Genomic DNA, 18868 nt, shown 5'->3' with positions numbered 1-18868 from the left:
TATTCTAGCGGACGTGCTGAGCAGAGACTTTCCACTGCCCGTAGAGTACGAAAGACAACTGAACGAAGATTGTTAGCAACTCTGGAGAATGCCCAATGCCAAGATTATGCCTCCAGGTACCCCCAGAACCGATCCAAGGGGAACGGTCTCTTGATAACATGGTCAGAGAAATTTGTTTACACTTTTCCCCCTGGCTCCCCTACTCAACAAGTTTGTTCACAAGATGCTCCAGGAACCAGTCACTATGATATTAGTGGCCCCCATTTGGGCGCGCCAACCCTTGTTCTCTCATCTGATGGAGATGCCTCTATCTCCTCCAATGAAACTGCCTTGCCTGTACAACATGTTATCTCAGGACAAGGGAGAGACTCTTCACCCATTCCTGCAAACCCTGAATTTAGCGGCTTGGCTACTGAGGTCATAGAGATCAGGCACCTACAACTCCCTCACAGATGCATGGACATACTAAGGGAGGCGAGAAAGCCTAACACCTGATACTGCTACTCCAGGAAATGGAAGCGCTTTATCTGGTTCAATTCCAAGGGCGTCAACCCTATTGATTGCTTTCCTACTCACATTGTATTGTACTTGACTCACCTGCTAGACTCCGGTCTGGTTTTTAATTCCCTGAAGGTTCACTTAGCTGCTCTCTCAGCCTACACTGCGTCACAAATGAAGGTGTCATGGTGGAAAATACCAGTTATTAAGACTTTCATGGAGGGGATAAAAGGATTCATCCCCCCATTTGTAACCCGGCTCTTGGATGGGACCTAAATGTGGTATTGACTAGACCTATGGTGTCTCCCTTTGATCCTATGCATAAGGCAAGTCTGAAAGATCTTACCTATAAGACAGCCTTCCTAGTGGCTATCACTTCTATAAGGAGAGTTAGTGAACTACAAGCCCTTTCAGTTCTAGGCCCTTTCGTTACAGTTCAGAGGTAAGGTGGTTCTGCCCACTCACCCTCGGTTTGCACCTGCATTTATTTTTAGGTTCCATGTGAACCAATCATTAGAACTGCCTACTTTCTTCCAGAATCTGACTAACGTGGCCGAAAGAAGCCTACACACATTATATCTGCGCCGCGCAGTCATGTTTTACCTGGAAAGAACTAAACCACTGAGAAAAACAAACCAATTTTTAGTTTCAGTGGCGGCTGTTAGAGAAGGAGATCCTGTGTCTCTAAATCGGCCATCTCAAGGTGGATTGTTAGATGCATCACACCATGTTTCTCTCTTTCTAAGATTGAACTTCCCTTCAAGCCTAGAGCAGATTCTACTTGAGGCACTGGGGCTTCCATAGCTTTCATTGCAAATGTTTCCCTGGAGTCCATTTGCAAAGCGGCAACCTGGAGTTCTGTACACACTTTTACTGAAAACTATTGCCTAGACACTCATTCTAGGTCTGATTCTCAGGTGGGACAAGCAGTATTAAGACATCTTTTCACTACTGTTCCTTCTCACAACTCAGCTCCAACTCTGGGTACTGCTCGCCAGTCAGTGCACAGCATATGATTCTAAGCAGATTAACAAGCATCAGAAGGCATGCATTACTAACCGTAATAGCATTTCTGCTGATTGTATCTGCTTAGATTCACATGCACCCACCCTTCCTCCCCGCTCGGATGGAAGAAACATAGACGTCTTTCTACTTTCTCTCTTTTATGTACTCACTCCCGATAGTCATTGGGCTCCCTCATGGCAGAAAAAATACAATCGGAGGGACCTCGATGCGTGATGTATTTTGGGGGCACTACACTTCACGTTAGGGATAGTGTTACAGGCACGCCCATGTCAACGTCCCCTTTCGATTCTCGAAAGACAAGATGCAATACTCTGCGGTTACCACTGGATGTCGGACTATATGCACAGCATTTGAATCTAAGCAGATACAATCATCAGAAATGCTATTACGGTGAGTAATGCATGTCATCCCATCAGATGTCAGACTCGAACTCCACTATACATTAAGAGAAGCGGACGAGAGGATACGGTGGACCTCACCACCGTATCCGCATTGAACGTTGTACTGAGCACGTTCGTAAATCTTTACGACATCGTGTGGGACGAGGTCAGAGTACATACTAACTGCCTGAATGAAATTAATTTGAAGCTGGATTCATTGTGTGCCAGATTTCTCCCCCAGCAAGTCGCCCCTAAAACCATGTAAGACAAGTTTTGTCTGAATCAAAAAGAAAAGTTGGATTGTTAGTTGGAGCGTCAGGATGGTTTTCCGCCCTGAAAGAGAGATACAGATGCTGTTGTGCATAGCGAATCATGGAAGGCATGTGAGGCCCCAGAAACCCAAACCCTGGGACAGCATATACCCAACCGCCAAGGTTTGTCTGGTTCCGCAATGTTAAAACTGGCCAAAGCAAGAGTGGAAATGAAACTGGGTCTCCCCCAAAAAAGTGCCGAAATAAAAAGAATCTTAAGAAAATACAAAACGCCACACAGAGGTTAATCAATTCAATGCACCCCACCGAAAATGCAGCAGAGGAAGCGAAACTAGGCTATAACGCTCCTAATTTACCAAAAACGACTCAGTGTCAGCACAAAGTGCCGCCGAACAGTGGATCCCTCTGAAGAAAGGCAATGAGTCATACAGTAGTGATGGCGGAACTCAAACAACGCCGAAACAGCGGAAATTGGGCAATCAAAACAATACAACTGCCGGCATCTGGAATACGGTACATGAAGTAACCTCAAAGGTTAAAAATTTGAAATTATTGACCTGACTTCACCTGTACATGGGGTTAACGCACAGTGCCCCAAAATATCATTTGAGTGGATTGTCGGAAAAACAATTCTCGGCAGAGGGCGCCGTGCGTCGATGTCATCTTGTCGATGGTCCCTCGAAGGCCTCCGTCGAGGGTGACTTCATCGGGTGTATAAGTAGCACCCTTTGGCCTCAGCTCCGTTTTTCCACAGTATACGTTGGTTCGGAGATTCGGCGCACCTGAAGTTCTGTCAAGAAATAGTAAATAACTAATATGTCCTCGTCATCGACGCCGACCAAACCCCGAGATGTGGTTGCAAGAAGTGCAAGTCGTGCGGCTAAAAAATGTCGATTACAGACCTGCACCGAGAGTGTTTGTGCTGCCTCGGAGAAGGCCACGACATGGAGGCCTGTACGAAGTGTCAGGCGATGATGGGGAAGGCCTTGCGAGAGAGGAGGGGAAAACTACAGGTAGGTCGTAAATCCGACCGTAAAGCCTCGAGCGTCGAGTGGAGGTCCCGTGAGGAGAAATCTCCTCGATGCGAAAGGCATCGGTCTAGATCCTGAAGCGATTCCTATCGCTCGTCGTCTTCGACAAAAAAAAAACAAGAAACAACGGCACAGGTCCCCCTCCTCCTCGTCCTCGGACGAATCCTCAAAAAGGATGAAATGTCCTACTAAACATTCATCATCCGAAGAATGGGAAGCATTCAGGGTCAAAATGATGGAGGTGTTCCAGAAAGTGAAGCCTCGGTCCGTGCCTTCCTCGGAAGCCGGCTGGGAGTGTCATCGCTCTGACACTCGCGCGCCCTCGTGCCCGGGTGATCGAAAGAGGAAGGATAGAGAACATTCCAGGACGCCGAGCGAGAAAAGCCGCTCGAGTCGAGTCGACTGCTGTAGGTCACCGACGCCGTCCGAGACCGAACACATCTCGAAGGGCAAGTCTTCGAAGAGCGCCTCAACGCCCTTGAAGCCGGCCCCATTGAAGACGGGTATTACGCCGACGCCATCAACGTCGACCCCGAAGCCCTCAAAGCCGAAACCTCCAGTTCAGCAAAATCAGCCAGAAAAAGGGAAAGAGAAGGCTACAAGACCTGTAATGCCTTCAGGACCCGTTAACGCTCCTCCATCTCTCCCAGAAAAGGTTTTCAAACCTCTTCCTAGGAAGGAGTTTTTCAATTCCTTGACCTCAATTTTTGAGGAACAGGAGAAATCTGATGAAGAGAATGTACCCTTTGGGCTAGAATATGGCACCCCAAATGTCCCAGAATGCCTGATTTCAGAAGAAAGCAGGATGAGGGATTTGGTTGAATCACTGCACAAATAGAGTGGTATTGATACATCTCCTGAAAATGACTTTGGTAGACCAGAACCAGGCGAACATGCCAGTCTGTTATACCGTCAGCTAATGACAAAGGTAATAGATTATTTAGGATGGGCCAGACCTCCAGCCCAATTCATCCAGGATGATCTAACAGACATATTGGATCATGGTCCTACTGAAGACCCAATACTACCTTTTCACGTAGCCTTGCAAAATAGGGTGGCCAAAAATTGGGAGACTCCGGATTCTATTCCGCCAGTGAATAAATCCCTTACCTCAAAATACCGCCCTGGCAGTAGCGACCCCGGCTATCTGTCTAAACCTCTCACTCCCGAGAGTTTGGTCATACAGGCAGACACAGCTTCTAACAAACTGGCATACCCTTCTATCCCTCCGGACAGAGACGATAAGCGTGTGAATGGCTGGGCACGGAAGGTATTTTCAGCTGGGAGTATGGCGTTAAAATCAGCCAACTCCACATGTGCCTTGGCAAAGTTTTCGTACACTGTGGGAGTGCATTGCGATGGCGGCGAAGCACATACCAGAAGGTGACGAAACGGAAGGATTCCTAGCCATCGTTGGAGATGGAAAGTAGGCTATGCAGGAACCCCTTGAATCTGGATTGGACACTGTAGATAGTGTGAGCAGGTCCATGGGCACTAGCACGGTAATGCGCAGATTTGCATGGTTATGGAAGTCGGGTTTTGCACCAGACGTGCAGAACTGTCTCCTGAACATGTCCTTTGACGGGTCTCACCTTTTTGGCAGCAAGGCTGACGAGAGCCTTGAGAGGTTGCAGACCTCAAAAGCAGCTGCCAAGTCTTTGGGAGCTGCCATCAGGCAACCTCAGCCTTTTCGTGCACCAGGTAAGTCTTGGAGGGGACGATCCTATCGTTACTACTCCTCATATGGAAAGGCGAGAGGAATGGCCAGTCAAAGGGGCCAGAGAAAGGTCACTCGCGGTGGACGAGGAAAACGTGCAAAGCCAGCTCCAGCTACAGCCTCTCTGCCATCAGCGGCTGCAGCAACTGCCTCAAAACCACTTTGAGTACTTGCATCACAAGACACCTGTATGAGGCAGGCTGTCAGAGCATCTGCAAGAATGGCGAGCCATTACTTCAGATGTTTGGGCTCTAGAAATAATAGCCCAAGGTTACTGCCTTCATTTTCTAACGCAACCTCAAAGCAATCCACCAAGGAGCCACCCTTTGAGGTTTTCAGACCCGCTCCTACGGCAGGAAGTTTTAACACTGCTGGAGAAAGGTGCCATAGAACCGGTACCTGCAGCAGAGAGGAAAAAAGGATGGTACTCCCCGTATTTTTTTGATCCCCAAAAAGGACGGAGGACTGAGACCCATCCTGGACTTAAGAAACATGAGCAAGTTCCTCAGGAAGGACAAGTTCAAGATGGTTACTCTTTCTCAGATCCTTCAGGCCCTTCAACTCCAGGATTGGTTGGTGTTATTGGACCTCAAGGATTCTTATTTTCATGTGCCGATTCATCTCAAGCACAGAAAATACGTAGTTGTCGACTTACACTATCAGTTTTGAGTCCTGCCATTCGGATTGACCTCCGCCCCGAGGGTTTTAACCAAACTGGTGGTAGTGGAGAGGGGGGATTCACGTCTACCCCTACCTGGACGATTGGCTGATCAGAGCATGTTCCGCTGAACAGGCACTAGATCACCTGAAAGTCACCTGCCACTTCCTCCACAGACTGGGATTCTCCCTCAATTTCAAGAAGTCACAAATTGCACCTTCTCAACGGCTCCAATATATAGGAGCAGTATTAGACGCATCCCTGGGAAAGAGCTTGCCTCCCAGGTCGAGGGCTCAAGACATTCTTCAGATGGTTTCCAAATTCCAAAATGCCCAAAATCTCCAGGCCTACGACTTCTTAAGGTTGCTCGGCCTCATGGCATCCTGCATTTTCCTAGTGCCAGAGGCACGTCTGAGAATGAGATCCCTTCAATGGGCTCTAAAGACTGTGGTCCCAGTTCTCAGGTTGAATGACGGATCTTCTCCAAATTCCGAACAAGGTTCGTCAAGATCTTCTATGGTGGACTTGTTAAGAGAATATCCTGAAGGGAGAACTTTTTTGGCAACCATGGCCGGAGATCACAGTAGTGACAGACGCCTCACTCAAGGGGTGGGGAGCTCATGCCAACGATCTGACAATCAGCGGTCGTTGGTTTCCATCAGAAACCAAACTACATCTCAACTTTCTGGAGCTGAGCGCAGTCAGACTAGCGTTGAAAGCTTTCCTGCCATCTGTCAGGGGAAAAAATTTCCTGATAATGACGGACAACACAGTGGCCGTGCATTATCTAAATAAAAGAGGAGGTGTAGGGTCACTACCCCTGTGCAGAGAGGCAATGCAGCTCTGGTATTGAGCAATCCAAGAAGGAATCTCTTTAACGGCAGTTCACCTAGCCCGGGAAGAGAATATGATGGCAGACGCTCTGAGAGGCAGAGCAGGGTGTCCCACGAATGGGAACTGGCTCAAGAAGTCATTCAAGAGATCTTCGCACTTTGTGGAACCCCTCAAGTGGACCTATTTGCGACCGGAAGCAACCGGAAGTGCGAAAGGTATTACTCAAGGGAATTACCCCTGAGAGGAGCCCTGGGGGACGCGTTCGTGGTGGAGTGGAATTTCCCACTATTGTACGCATTCCCTCCGATTCCCGTCATTCCTCAGGTCATCAGGAGACTGTGACGCTTCGGAAACATGATCCTAATTGCCCCGGATTGGGTCAGGAGAACGTGGTACCTGGACCTTCTAGACATGTCCATCTGTCCTCCAGTACGTCTTCCTCAGAGAGAGAACCTTCTCTCTCAAATGGAGGGTCGGGTTCTCCACCCAGAGGTCAAAACGCTCAACCTTCATGCTTGGTATCTGAAAGGCTGAGATACAAGGATTGGGACCTTCCAGATGACGTCATGGAGGTGTTGCTTTTGGAAAGAAGGTCAGCAACAAAGTCTCTATACCGTTGCCGTTGGAAAAAGTTTTGCAACTGGTGCAGAGAAAAGAATGTCGATCCTTTTCGATGTTCTATTCCGGAAGTACTGTCCTTCTCCTGACCCTAGCAAATAGAGGTCTAAATGTTGGAACCATTAAAGGTTATCTTGTGGCGCTTTCCATCTTCAAGCGCTTGTCAGAAGAATGCTCCTACTTCCTCTGATAGTGTAATTCTTAAAAGGACTCACTAATGTGTTTCCTCCTTATCCATTTCAAGTGCCAATTTGGGATCTCAATCTGGTACTAAAATTCTTAATGTGTGCTCCTTTTGAACCTTTGCACACTTGTCCATTAAGATTACTGACATGGAAAACTGCTTTCCTAGTTGCTTTAACATCTGCTAGAAGAGTGAGCGAATTGCAGGCACTGTCTTCTGGGCCACCCTATACTGTGTTCCATAAGAACAAAGTTGTGTTGAAGGTTAAACCCTCATTTTTGCCAAAAGTGGCATCTGATTTTCATTTAAGTCAGAGAATTGCTTTACCAGCATTCTATCCTCCACCTCATCCTAGTAAGAAGGAAGAAAGGTTACACAGGTAGGATCCGAGAAGAGCTTTAAGCTTTTACATTTCTAGGCTTTCTCAGCTTAGAGTGGACAATCAACTGTCTGTTGGCTACACAGGAAAAAGATTGGGTCAGTCAGTGACAAAACAAACAATATCACGCTTGATTGTGCTTTGTATTTCAGAATGCTACAGATTAGCACAAAAAGACCCACCAGAAGGTTTAAGGGCTCATTCCACCAGAGGCATCATCTCTTTGATGGCCCTTCAAAGAGGTGTTCCTATAAGGTCCATTTGTGAAGCAGCAACTTGGTCCTCGCTGCATACTTTTTCAATATTCTATAGCCTGGATGCTTCCCAGTACAAGGAGCTGAATTTTGGACATTGACGTACGGTGCCCTCTGCCGAGAACATTTTTTCCGAAGCAGCTAAAGCTGGATGGAATACATCTAAGATGAGGAATACATTGGTGGAACATCCAACCGAAAGAACGTTACCAGTTGATAAGTAACTTGTTCTTCTTAAGCAATGATGGCCTTAACAAGCGAACCAGTGCATCGGTTCTTGCGTAATAGGGGGAATCGGCAAATCTACGGTAACAAAGTGTAAATTCATCAAGACCATAGTAAGTTTACATTATGACCCGCAACAGGGGGAATATGCTGACAGCAAATCATTTAGGGCACAACTCATCAGAGTTATGACGCAGGACAGCAGTGTACAGACCTATGCCTGTGATCTTTATGTGGTATATAATGTTAGGCAAACAGCAGGAGGTGTGGCTTAGAATGAAAAGCCATGTGATTGCAAACACATTGAGGTTTTTCCATTTAGTAAATAAGGAACGGGACAGGGACCAGACGCGGGCCATCAAAGGAGGAAGGAAAATAAGTTTGGTGGAGGGTGTGGGATGAGGAAAGTTGAGCCAAGGGAAGGTGTTGCTCTAGGGGTAAATGGGATAGATCCCCAAGCAAGGCCTGAAGATCTGGCCATGTTGAAACACCTGTGCACCCCCACGGTTCCGACTACAGAGAATGTAACAGACAAATGTCAAGAGTGTAAAGACAAAACTGTCTTTTTTAATAGCTTTAAGCCAGTCTGGGGGACAGCTACGTAACGATGCCCCATTACGCAGCACGAGATGAGGGTGGGGCCTCTGACTGATGTTGGAATTATCACTTGACCCCCGACTGTGTCCTTCTTGGTCCCAAATCATAGTAATATTTTATTGTGCCTGTTAGGCAGAAATCTGTGCAGTTCCCTTAGGGACCACTGCAAAAGGCTTAGGACTTCAGGGAACCTGATTGCTGATGTTTTCTGGTGGCTACTTTCGATTGACATTGAGTCAGAAGTTGGGCAGACCCATATGCACATAATACTAATCAACATTTTCTTGCACCCGACTCATTATGTGCTATCACTTTGTTTGGGAGCATTGCAAGACATTGAAAGGTATAAACTGAAATGCACGGTCTCACAAATCATTTTGGTGGTGGATCTTAATTCTTACTGTTTTGGGGATGGAAAGGGAGCCCAGGAGTGAATATGAGCTAGGCCAGGGCACCCAGTGCTAAAAGTGGTGGGATTTTTGGAGGGTTAGGGGACTACAGATCATCAAATGAACATATCCTGGGGGACATTCCGCCACGGCCTACTTGGCACATGGACGAATCAAGATCATGGTTGACTTAAATTGCAGTGTCGGTGGGCATATTCAACGAGACTGCATACTTCGAGGTGAAGAGCTCTACGGTTAGTAATTATGATAGCTTGGTCCTTCTCCTCGAAATGATGGGTAAGCCTCCGGGAGGACTGTTTTGCACTAACCTGGTGGTAAACGCTCGGAAAAACCTCCTGGGTTGGAATAATAAGAGTTTAGACGCCTTTGCCGAATTTATTAAGGAATCTTGGTCGGAAACAATATTTGCAGATAAAATTTGAGCACTTTCTCTGGAAAATGTCCCCTTTTTTGTGGACAGGGTGATGACTGCAAGTGAAAAACATGGTAGCACTTCCTATAGGTCGAGTCATCCTCACTCCTTTGAGAAAGAGTTTCTGGAAAGGAGAGCTAGTATGTGAGCGAGAGTAATGGTCATGCTTCACCTTGCTTTTGTGAAAAAGAAAAAAGTACTATCCATCAAGAAGGAGAAACAACATTATAAGAACTGGATCATAGCCCACAGACACTTCTTATTGCAGAGAGGGGGGAGGGGTGTGAATGCTTGAAGCAGTTCTGAATCCCTTCACCAGGAACGTTTGGTCCCTAGTAAAAAATAGGCAGGTTGCAAGGTTCCCGGAGATGCTAAACCTAATCTCAGAGGAAATTTGGATGCGCCACTTTTTGGAGTTATATGAGAGGGCTGAATCAAGTTTTCCTTTTGAGTGTACTCGGAAATGGGAACTGAATATCTCATTGGAAAACCTGAGGAGAATAATATGGTCAGGCTCAAACTCCCGGACACCGGGGCCTAACGGCTAGTGCAATTCGGTTATGAAACAAGATCTGGACATGTGGGCTACGATCGTACAGACAGTGTTTCGTGGTGTACTGGAAGGGAATATTTTGCCCTACTCATGGAAAACAGCCGCAATTGGCCCCATTCATTAGAAGGGTAACGTTTAGACCCCCGGGAACTACCGCCCGGTTGCTCTACTTCACTTTGAGAGCAAAGTATTTGCAAAGAGTTTATGGGGAAGTCTCGAGGATAGGATATCCTCCTTGAGTAGACTCTCAAAATTCTAAACCGGGTCCAGGAGATCGATTGGGACGGACGGAAGTGGCTTATTTATACAATCTTTCATTGATGAAGCCTGTGAAAGATGGAAAGACCCATAGTATGTGGCAAGTGTCGATCTGAAGCTGGCTGTAAATTGGGCAAGGCAGTGGTCAAAATTGCTGGAGTGGGGCATCCCCAGACATCTGTTGGATATATTGGCCCAGATACACTCAAATACTAGGTGCTGGTGAGGTTAAGTACCAAGGGAGAAGTGTCAGGACCGGTCAGTTCCCGTTGCCATATTGCGCTTTGTACTAGGCTTAAGCACCTTGAGAAATACAGTGCACATAAAAAAAAAAAAAAACATTGTTATATCGAAAGTTACTGGCCAGTGAGCCAGCCTCACTGTATGCCTTAATGGGGAATAATTTGCAGATGCCCAAGAGGGTGCTCATAGGGATTAGCTTGGAGGCCCTGATGGAAAATCATGATAAAGCGTGAAAAAAATGATGGAAATGGATTGGATAAACACATGCGATGAAAGAATGAAATATGTGTTACAATGAAATACAACGGGGGCCTCTGTTGAAATAACTTAGACATTGTCCTGATAGCTGATTCAGAGACACCTTCATGAGAATGAGATTCAACTTGCTTCCCACACGAGAAATATTGTTCTATAGAGGCCAAGGGGAAACACCTATGTGTCGTCACTATGGCAGGTAGGTGGAGTGCATAAAATACTTAGAGAATGTATGCCCTTCCCTCCAGAAGATTATGGAGGAGAAGCTTTCTAACACTGTTTTAGAGGGTAGTTTGACCCAACTTTTGCTCAAAGTGGTCACATTTCTTAAAATGGTGGGGTTGACACTATGATAAAATTAATTTTATTGTATTGATGGTATGGAATTGAAAAGTAATTCTTAATGTTTTAATTATCTTGATTCCATCATTTATGTAATGCAGTGCTCCTTTTTTATTTTTTTATTTTATCCAATTAATTTTTTGGTTTTAATTGAGGGGACAAATCAGCTTGGTCTGTGTAATGGAGGTCGTTTTTGTTTTTTTTACTTTCTGTATAAATTATTCTTCATACTTTTTTACTGTATTGCTTTGCATAAGGTTTAAAATAAACCATGTACAACAATAATAAAAGAATTGTCTGGTTCCATTACATCTGTGCATTTCGTTCATGACTTGGATTATATCTGGTCTAATAATGTGTGGGAAAGATTGAGCAGTGGTAATTGGTATTCTGTTACTTTTGCGGCATTGCGATTTTAAGCTAGATTAGACCTGGTAGATTTTAATAAATGTCATAGGATTTTATTAATTAAGTTCTTTGAAGATGTATTGTTATTTTACTAAATGTGCTTACTTGCACTACGTATCTTATGTTCATTTTTGTCTTTTTCTTCTCTCTTTAAGCATTACATTTTTAAGTGAAAATATGTTCTTCCTTTTAAATGTCAGTCATGAATGAATGTTTGCTAAAGATTTTGTTCTAAAACCATGCACAGAAAAAGAAAGTGTTTTTCTTTTTTGTTTATGCTTTAAAAGCAATGCATAATTCTAGTTAGACATACTTGCATAAAACAATGGAATCTAGGCACAGTGTTCTCCGGTGTTTACCAACAAACCCTTCAAAGCATGTCGCTCAATTAAACATCTTTTTTCAAACTGGTTTTCTCTCATTATTCTTTCTTTAGGAATGCATGACATCAAGACATTCAGCTACACTTGCAACAAATCCTCCAAGAGGAAGAGGGACTGTTTCTAAGCTATCTGAATCCAGAAGTCAAACAAATTGCAGACCAGGTTGGTATTGCATTTTATTTGTATTTTATTATTGATTACATTGTTCAACTTATTTTCCAAGGATACATTGTTCAACTTATTTTCCAAGGATATTGTTGATTATAATTGCTGCAAGTTTGAATCACACTAATCACAATATGCAAAATTGGCACTTCACCCTACCAAGGTTGGTATGTTGGGTGCATAGCACCTGCTATTACATGTCTTGGAAGTAGCAGAAATTAATCATAAAATACTGTTATAGGGCAGGATAGAAAAAGGGCCAGATTAAAAAAAAAAATAGAGCAAATGAAAGGCATGCAGGGAATGAGCTTGTTTCATTTGTGCTATTTTCAGAAATGCTCAGAAGGTGTGACCTCAGCATTTCTGGAGGGGCTGGACAGTGTCACAAAGATGCGCTGTCCAGCCCCCTTGCATAATGCGCTCCCGAAACGAATGTATGACAGGCTCACAGCTACCAATATGAAGACGAGCAGGTAAATGGCCCATCTCAGTAAATTATACAAGGGTGGAGGGGAGAGCATTTGTTTCCCATTTTGGGGCGGATTGAAATGCTAGTGTGAAAGCTGTGGTTTAATCCTCAGCAATCAAATTTCAAAAACAAATCTTGACAGGGTCAGGAATGATCCTGCCATGATTTGCTCCTCCACCTGTGCCTGTTTCAAAAGGTGCTGAGGGATGCCACTCCTTTCTGCTAATTTTAAAGCTCATCCTGGTTGTGAATTTGGTATGTGCCATTGCAGGCTCTGAATAGGTTCTCTTTCCAACTAGCTCATACCATGCTCTGGCCCGGGCCCTTTTTATGATTCTTCTTGGCAAGCTCTAGTGATCTCAAGACCCCCACCTAGATCTGATTGTGGCCCCAAGCTGACTGCTGAAATGCTGTTTCTCAATAGTTCCTCACCCAATGCCTGCTTCTGGTATTCTAGTCCCTAGCAGGCTCCCTGAATCAATGCCTCCTTGCTACCCGATACCTATCGGGAACTGCGCTTACTGGATCAACCACCTGCTCTGCATTCTCCTTTTGCCTCAGTAACCTGGCCGTTCCAAGAGGGGCCCGGAAACCCCTGGCCGGGACGTAGGCCTACTGTAGGGAAATAAAGAGCCAGTCCTACCCCTGAGGTGGGCAGTGGGAGTCGAGAGGGCCTCAATTCCTGTCCCCACACCCCTGTGCCAGTCTGTTTTAGATGTTGATATTTGTAGTCTACAGATCTAAAGGAACAAATCAGAAACTGCATCAGATGTTGAAATAAGACCTGGGAAGAGAGAGGAAGTAGGAATTTCGATAGTGGAACTCATTGGAACAGATAATGTCTCCGCTTTTTTCCGGAATAAGGACGGAGAGTCCATCATCCGGAATTCGAAAGGCAACCGATTCCAAGCACCGGTGCTGGAATATATAAACATCTCAACGATACACAAAACTGAATCAGCTAATGATTAGGAAATGTTGTCCAGAAGATCACAGAAAAGGAGTTGGGTAGTGGAGAGGGATTTGGCAAGATAGCTGGGGGCTTTCCATGAATTGTGATATTTCACAAGGTGTTGTATCTTCTACCCAAGCAGAGTCCTTTTCCATGAGGCTAGGGTGGTGCGGTTGCTGCTCAATATTCCCCCTAGGGGTGTTTTAATGCAGGAGCAACTCATAGGTAGGGATTCCCGTCTGGGGACACGGACGGTCCGCTGGGGTGCAGCCCATTGAGTATGGTCACTCCCCAACATTCCCTAGCCTTCCCCACTGTTCAGAACCATTTTGTTAAAAGCAAACCTCTGTATTGCTGTAATACAGGGGGAAAGCTAAAGCCAGAAGTATTCGGACGAGAAGAGCACAAGAAACATGAAGGTCATTGACTGTGCTAGTACTGGTACGAAGTGGTCCTGAGGAGGCATGCAGATTAAGTTGTCAACCAGAACAAAGGACTTTAACAATCCGCTACAGCGGGACTGGCAACCTTGTATCAGTATGGCTGACGGACTAATAAATCTGCCAAACCCAGCCAGGAGAGGCAACAGGCATGGAAAGCAGTGGGAGTTTCAAACGCTCTGTGCAGACCAGAGTCAGAGTAGAATGGAGGATCCTGGCGAGGCAAGGTAGAGGTTTTCTGCGGGTCAAGCTGGCGCATACCAGAACCCAAAGCAGAAGCAAAGAGCTGAGTAGCAGACTGGAGCACAGAGCTGCTGCAGTGCTCTGAAAACCGAAGAGAGAAGACCGGTGTGGTGAAGAGAAGAACCCCAGTCCCATGAAGTCCTGGTGGCGTGCCGAAATCCCTTGGAAGGTAACGGGAGGTGCTAGAGACCTGGAAGGGGAAACTGGGCGGAAGCTAGATGGGTCAGGGACTCCAACAATGACATACCACGCATCTGAGGAGAACTTCCTCGTCACAGTGGCAACCATACACCCACTGACCACCAGAGAAGGGTCAGAGACCCTAATCAAGATAAGCTAAGCATCCGAGGAGAACATCCTTGTCACAGTGGCGACCATAAGACCATTGACTGCCAGAGAAGGGCCGGAGACCCTAAACTGCATAAACCAACCATCCGAGAAGAGCTTCCTCATCACAGTGATGGCAACAAGTCCACTGACCACCAGAGATCGATCGGCAACCCCAACCAGTACAACCCAAGCATCCGTGGATAGCTTCCTCATCGCAGTGTCAGTAACAAGCCCACTGACCACCAGAGAAGGGTCTGGGACCCCAACAAATGGTAACTGAGCAAGCATAGAGAACCTTCTCATCGCAATGGGGCACTGAGCACAGTGATCAGCAAAGAATGATTTGGGACTTACTTTGCTAACAAAACTGAGTGGCAACGTGGAAATCAAGCTGAGGGTTGTGAAAAAGAATTGAGACACCAGGAGAAGGCAAGTCATTCTGAAAAAAGGGGCCAAAGCTCTTGGAACATACTCTACAGACATTAGGGTAATGGAGTCATTCCTCCTGGACTGGTTGTGAACTGTGCCAAGCAATACCAGGATAAGGTAGTCATTCTCATGTACCGAACTGAGAGTTGTGGAGACGCCAGGGGAAGTCATTCCCCTGGTTTATTTTGAAACTATCGATCTTCACCAGGAGAAGAGAGCCATTCTCCAGGATTTGGAAACACTTTGTGAAACACGTACAAGAGAACATTATTCTGCAGATTATCCAAGCATTAGGAGAAGGGCGACATTCTTATGGAAAGGGAACTTTTTGATAGATTATCTTTTAGTTGTAATGTGATAGATAGAAGTAGGTTATATATAGCAAAACCAAAACGCCCCACCACTAGCTACCCTGTTTCCCAACACACAGGTTGCCGATGGGCAACACCCCACGTTGTTACACAAGGCTATTTATGCACCATATGTATTAGCCAAATGCCAGAAACCATGAAAAAACAAATTTTAATTCATATATAACACTATATCACACAATGCTTTTTTTAAAACCTATAATAAAATAAAAACCATATCCAAAATTAGTTCTCGGTTGCGTTTAAAGAAAAAAGAGAGTAACACAAAGCATCGCCCCATCTTATGATTTAGACAGGAATGCAGCAATTCATTGGAACCAATGTGATGTTAGTAACAAAAGTGACTCATTTAAACCATGTGTAGAATGATTTTAACATGGGGCGTCCACAGTAAGATGTGTTTCTGGGTATCCGCAACCACACTGGAAATGCACAACTCTTGGAGTCAGTGTGTTGCTGAAACCCGTCTTCAGCAAGCTTTTAATTCTTAAGCACAAGGAGAATGCAGTTTCATGCACAGGGCCCCGTGCACCATACATTAAGCACCTATAGATGTAAAGATAATATACTAGTTTTAGGGATCTGGTCAGTTCATTTTGTTGAAAAAAGGCTTGTATCGTATAATCATGTGGGGAGGTACACCCTACTAACCGACCGCTTAATTTCGCTTCGTTTAAGGAACAACTTTATTCGTAAAAATGTGGGCTCATCATTAATGTGGCATCATTGGGAACGTTTCCGTCTCTCTACAGAAAGAAGAGCAAGCATATGCAATTTTAGCTCCTTTTTGTCGTCCTGTATATGGTCAGAAAGGCTGATGCAAGTTCTTAAGAGAAGCAGCATTTCACTTATTTAGAAAAGTTACCTGTATGTAGACACGGGCGCTTATAACCCCACACAGTGTAGTATCCAATTCTTTATTGCTTGGTGTTCCACTGAGAGTATACCATGCTGGCAAAGTCAATATGAAACAATAATATATCATTATTAATAAGAACACAGCCAGTGGTACTGCACGGCCGTGAGATTCGTTGTGCACACTCTAAGGCAATGCTTACCTAATGTATCAAATGTGTTAGATGGAAGCGGAGGGACCATCTTCCAAAACGCGTGGCCTGCTCCCACAAGTGATCAGCGTTTTGTCAGGTCAAGACACTGGACTATCCAAATTCGTTCACCTGGGAAAGTCTTTCCGTTCTGAGTTGTAGTAGCTTTAACAGAGCAAAGCCATTTAACCAGAGCGGGCCGAGTATACTTCCTGACCAATGTCTGGACATCAAGTACACACGTGATAGGGTGTTGGTCACGTGTGTTGCCAGTCTGCAACAATGGATTGACATTTGTTGCGTAGAAAGCGTAAGCGTGAAGAAACATTTCCAACAGCGTACGAATATGTCAACTAAGTCGCATTCTTAGGTGGTCAAAAAAGTCTGCCATGTTGATGTGGCACATCACAGAGCAGTGCATAATGTGCTGTGGAAATGTAAATGACAAATATGAAAATTCATAAAAGACACAGGATGGTTAAACCATGTGCTATTTATCCAGTCTAATTGATAAAGGCTATGTATGGTGAAAAATACCACTACGCTATTCAATAACTGGCAACTCAATGTTAGCCAAATGATGTGAAAGGCTTCAAAAGGATGTGATAGCTTTTAAGGGACCGGAGCACGATATATTAGTGGATGAATAAATTCCATTCCACAGAAACATTGAGACCCGTTTTGGCCGTATCGAAGTCATAGATCCATTTCTGTTCTAGTTTTTTAAGGGCCAGGTCTCTATCATCTCCCCCCGCCCCCCCTTCTTTGGTTTTAGCTGCTTTTGTAAGGCAGGCTTCTCGACTCGTATTACCAACTCTCTTCATGGAATTCCTGATGATCTTAGAGTGGTACTCGCGTTTTTTGAGTTTTTGGCTTTTATAATCCTCTATGCGGCTGCAATTACGTTGTATCCGTAAAAACTGTCCATATGGCAAGTTTTCACGGAGGCTCTGTGGGTGAAAACTACTAAAGAGTAACAAAGTATTCTTGTCGGTAGGTTTTTATATAGCGCTGTGGACAAAGTGTTGTCCCTTGATTTATACATTTATAAATCCAGGAACGCTATTTTATTGTTGTCACATACCACAGTGAATTTGATAGTCGGAGCCTGCGAGTTGAGCCACACGAGGAAGGTCGTTGGTGTTTCTTTGCTCCCCTTCCAGAGCATAAAGACATAGTCTATATAGCGGTGCCATGATGTTATTTGTGTCTGGAGGAATGGGTTAGTATCAGCGAATATGAACTTTTCCTCAAAGTTATCCATGAAGAGATTTGCTAAGTTAGGGGCGAACGTCGCCCACATGCTAGTCACCTGATCTCGCTAGAAATCCAACTGCGGTACAGTCGGAGGAAATATGCAGCCTCATGAACCATGCCTTGGATGAAGGATGGATCAATCAAGAAGAACGAGGATTTCTTACTAAACCTAACCCTATGACACCTGCATTTTATGTACTTCCAAAAGTACACAAAAATGCATTAACACCACCTGGCAGGCCTATAGTTTCAGCTATTGGTTCACTACTAGAGCCATTATACATCTATGCAGACATCTTTCTGAGACCGTTTGTTCTCAAAATGAGATCACACATTCAGGACACTACTGCCATGATCAGTATTGTTGAACAAATACACTCTGACCCCAATGTCACTTTAGACGTTGAATCATTATATGCTAACATACCTCATATAAACTGTATTGAGAATATGCACCAATACCTCTAGAAGAGCGAAGACCTCACAATCCCTTTTGACTTCATTACAGAATGCATCAGACTGGCGTTAACCAAAAACTTCTTCTTGTGTGAAAATGTATATTACCAACAAAAAAGAGGACACACTTTTGCTCACACCTTGAATCTAGAAGTAGGTTATGACGCGGGATGATGGTATTTGATTTGACAGACATTCTGACAGACGCTTTTAGTATTAGTTTTGTGGCAGGGGACTTTTCTTATACAAATAATTCTATAAATGAAACCATGCCACCTTTGTGTCCGTTTCCTTTTTCAACAACCTAACAATACAATTAAAGATCAAGCAGTGAGTATTAAAAAGAATCCTCTGCTGAACAGGCAACCAATGGAGGTTCTTACGATATAGCGATACTGAAGCAGTTCTGGGTAAGCTGTAGACGATGAATCTGACCAGTTGGAATGCCCAGTAAAAGGGCGTTGCAATAATCGAATCCGTAGTTAACCAAGGTGCCTTTAACCGTGGTGCAGTCTGATTTTCGCGATAGGGGGCAGGACAGCTCTCAACAGTTTTAGTTGGTAGTAGTTGGACTATAACCACTTCCCTAACATGTGAGTTGTTGCTTAAAGTAGCCTGCCAAATACAGCCTACGTTTTAAACCTTAGTAGAAAAATCTGTTAGAATATCAAAAAGGGCTGGACAAGGGAACCCAGAATGGAAGCCAGTCGATAATTTTATTTATTTTTTCAAATTTTCTTTTCCTTCTGCCTAACACCTTTGTCTTCGATGGA

General features: G+C 44.7%; 1 protein-coding gene across 5 annotated transcripts in view; it reads left to right on the top strand.

Annotated features, from left to right (window-relative positions):
- The window catches only part of CENPC (centromere protein C), a 1963500-nt gene that overhangs the window by 632128 nt on the left and 1312504 nt on the right, over positions 1–18868 (top strand). For all 5 annotated transcript variants that reach the window (XM_069630493.1, XM_069630492.1, XM_069630490.1 and 2 more), the window contains one exon: positions 11991–12099. In XM_069630493.1, the coding sequence (XP_069486594.1) occupies positions 11991–12099 (109 nt within the window). The remainder of the gene's footprint in view (positions 1–11990; positions 12100–18868) is intronic.

The sequence above is a fragment of the Ambystoma mexicanum genome, chromosome 6q (genome assembly GCF_040938575.1).
Source record: "Ambystoma mexicanum isolate Mex_15411 chromosome 6q, UKY_AmexF1_1, whole genome shotgun sequence".
Lineage (NCBI taxonomy): Eukaryota > Metazoa > Chordata > Amphibia > Caudata > Ambystomatidae > Ambystoma > Ambystoma mexicanum.
Note: the sequence above shows the minus strand (reverse complement) of the source record. Positions and strands in the feature narration are given on the sequence as shown.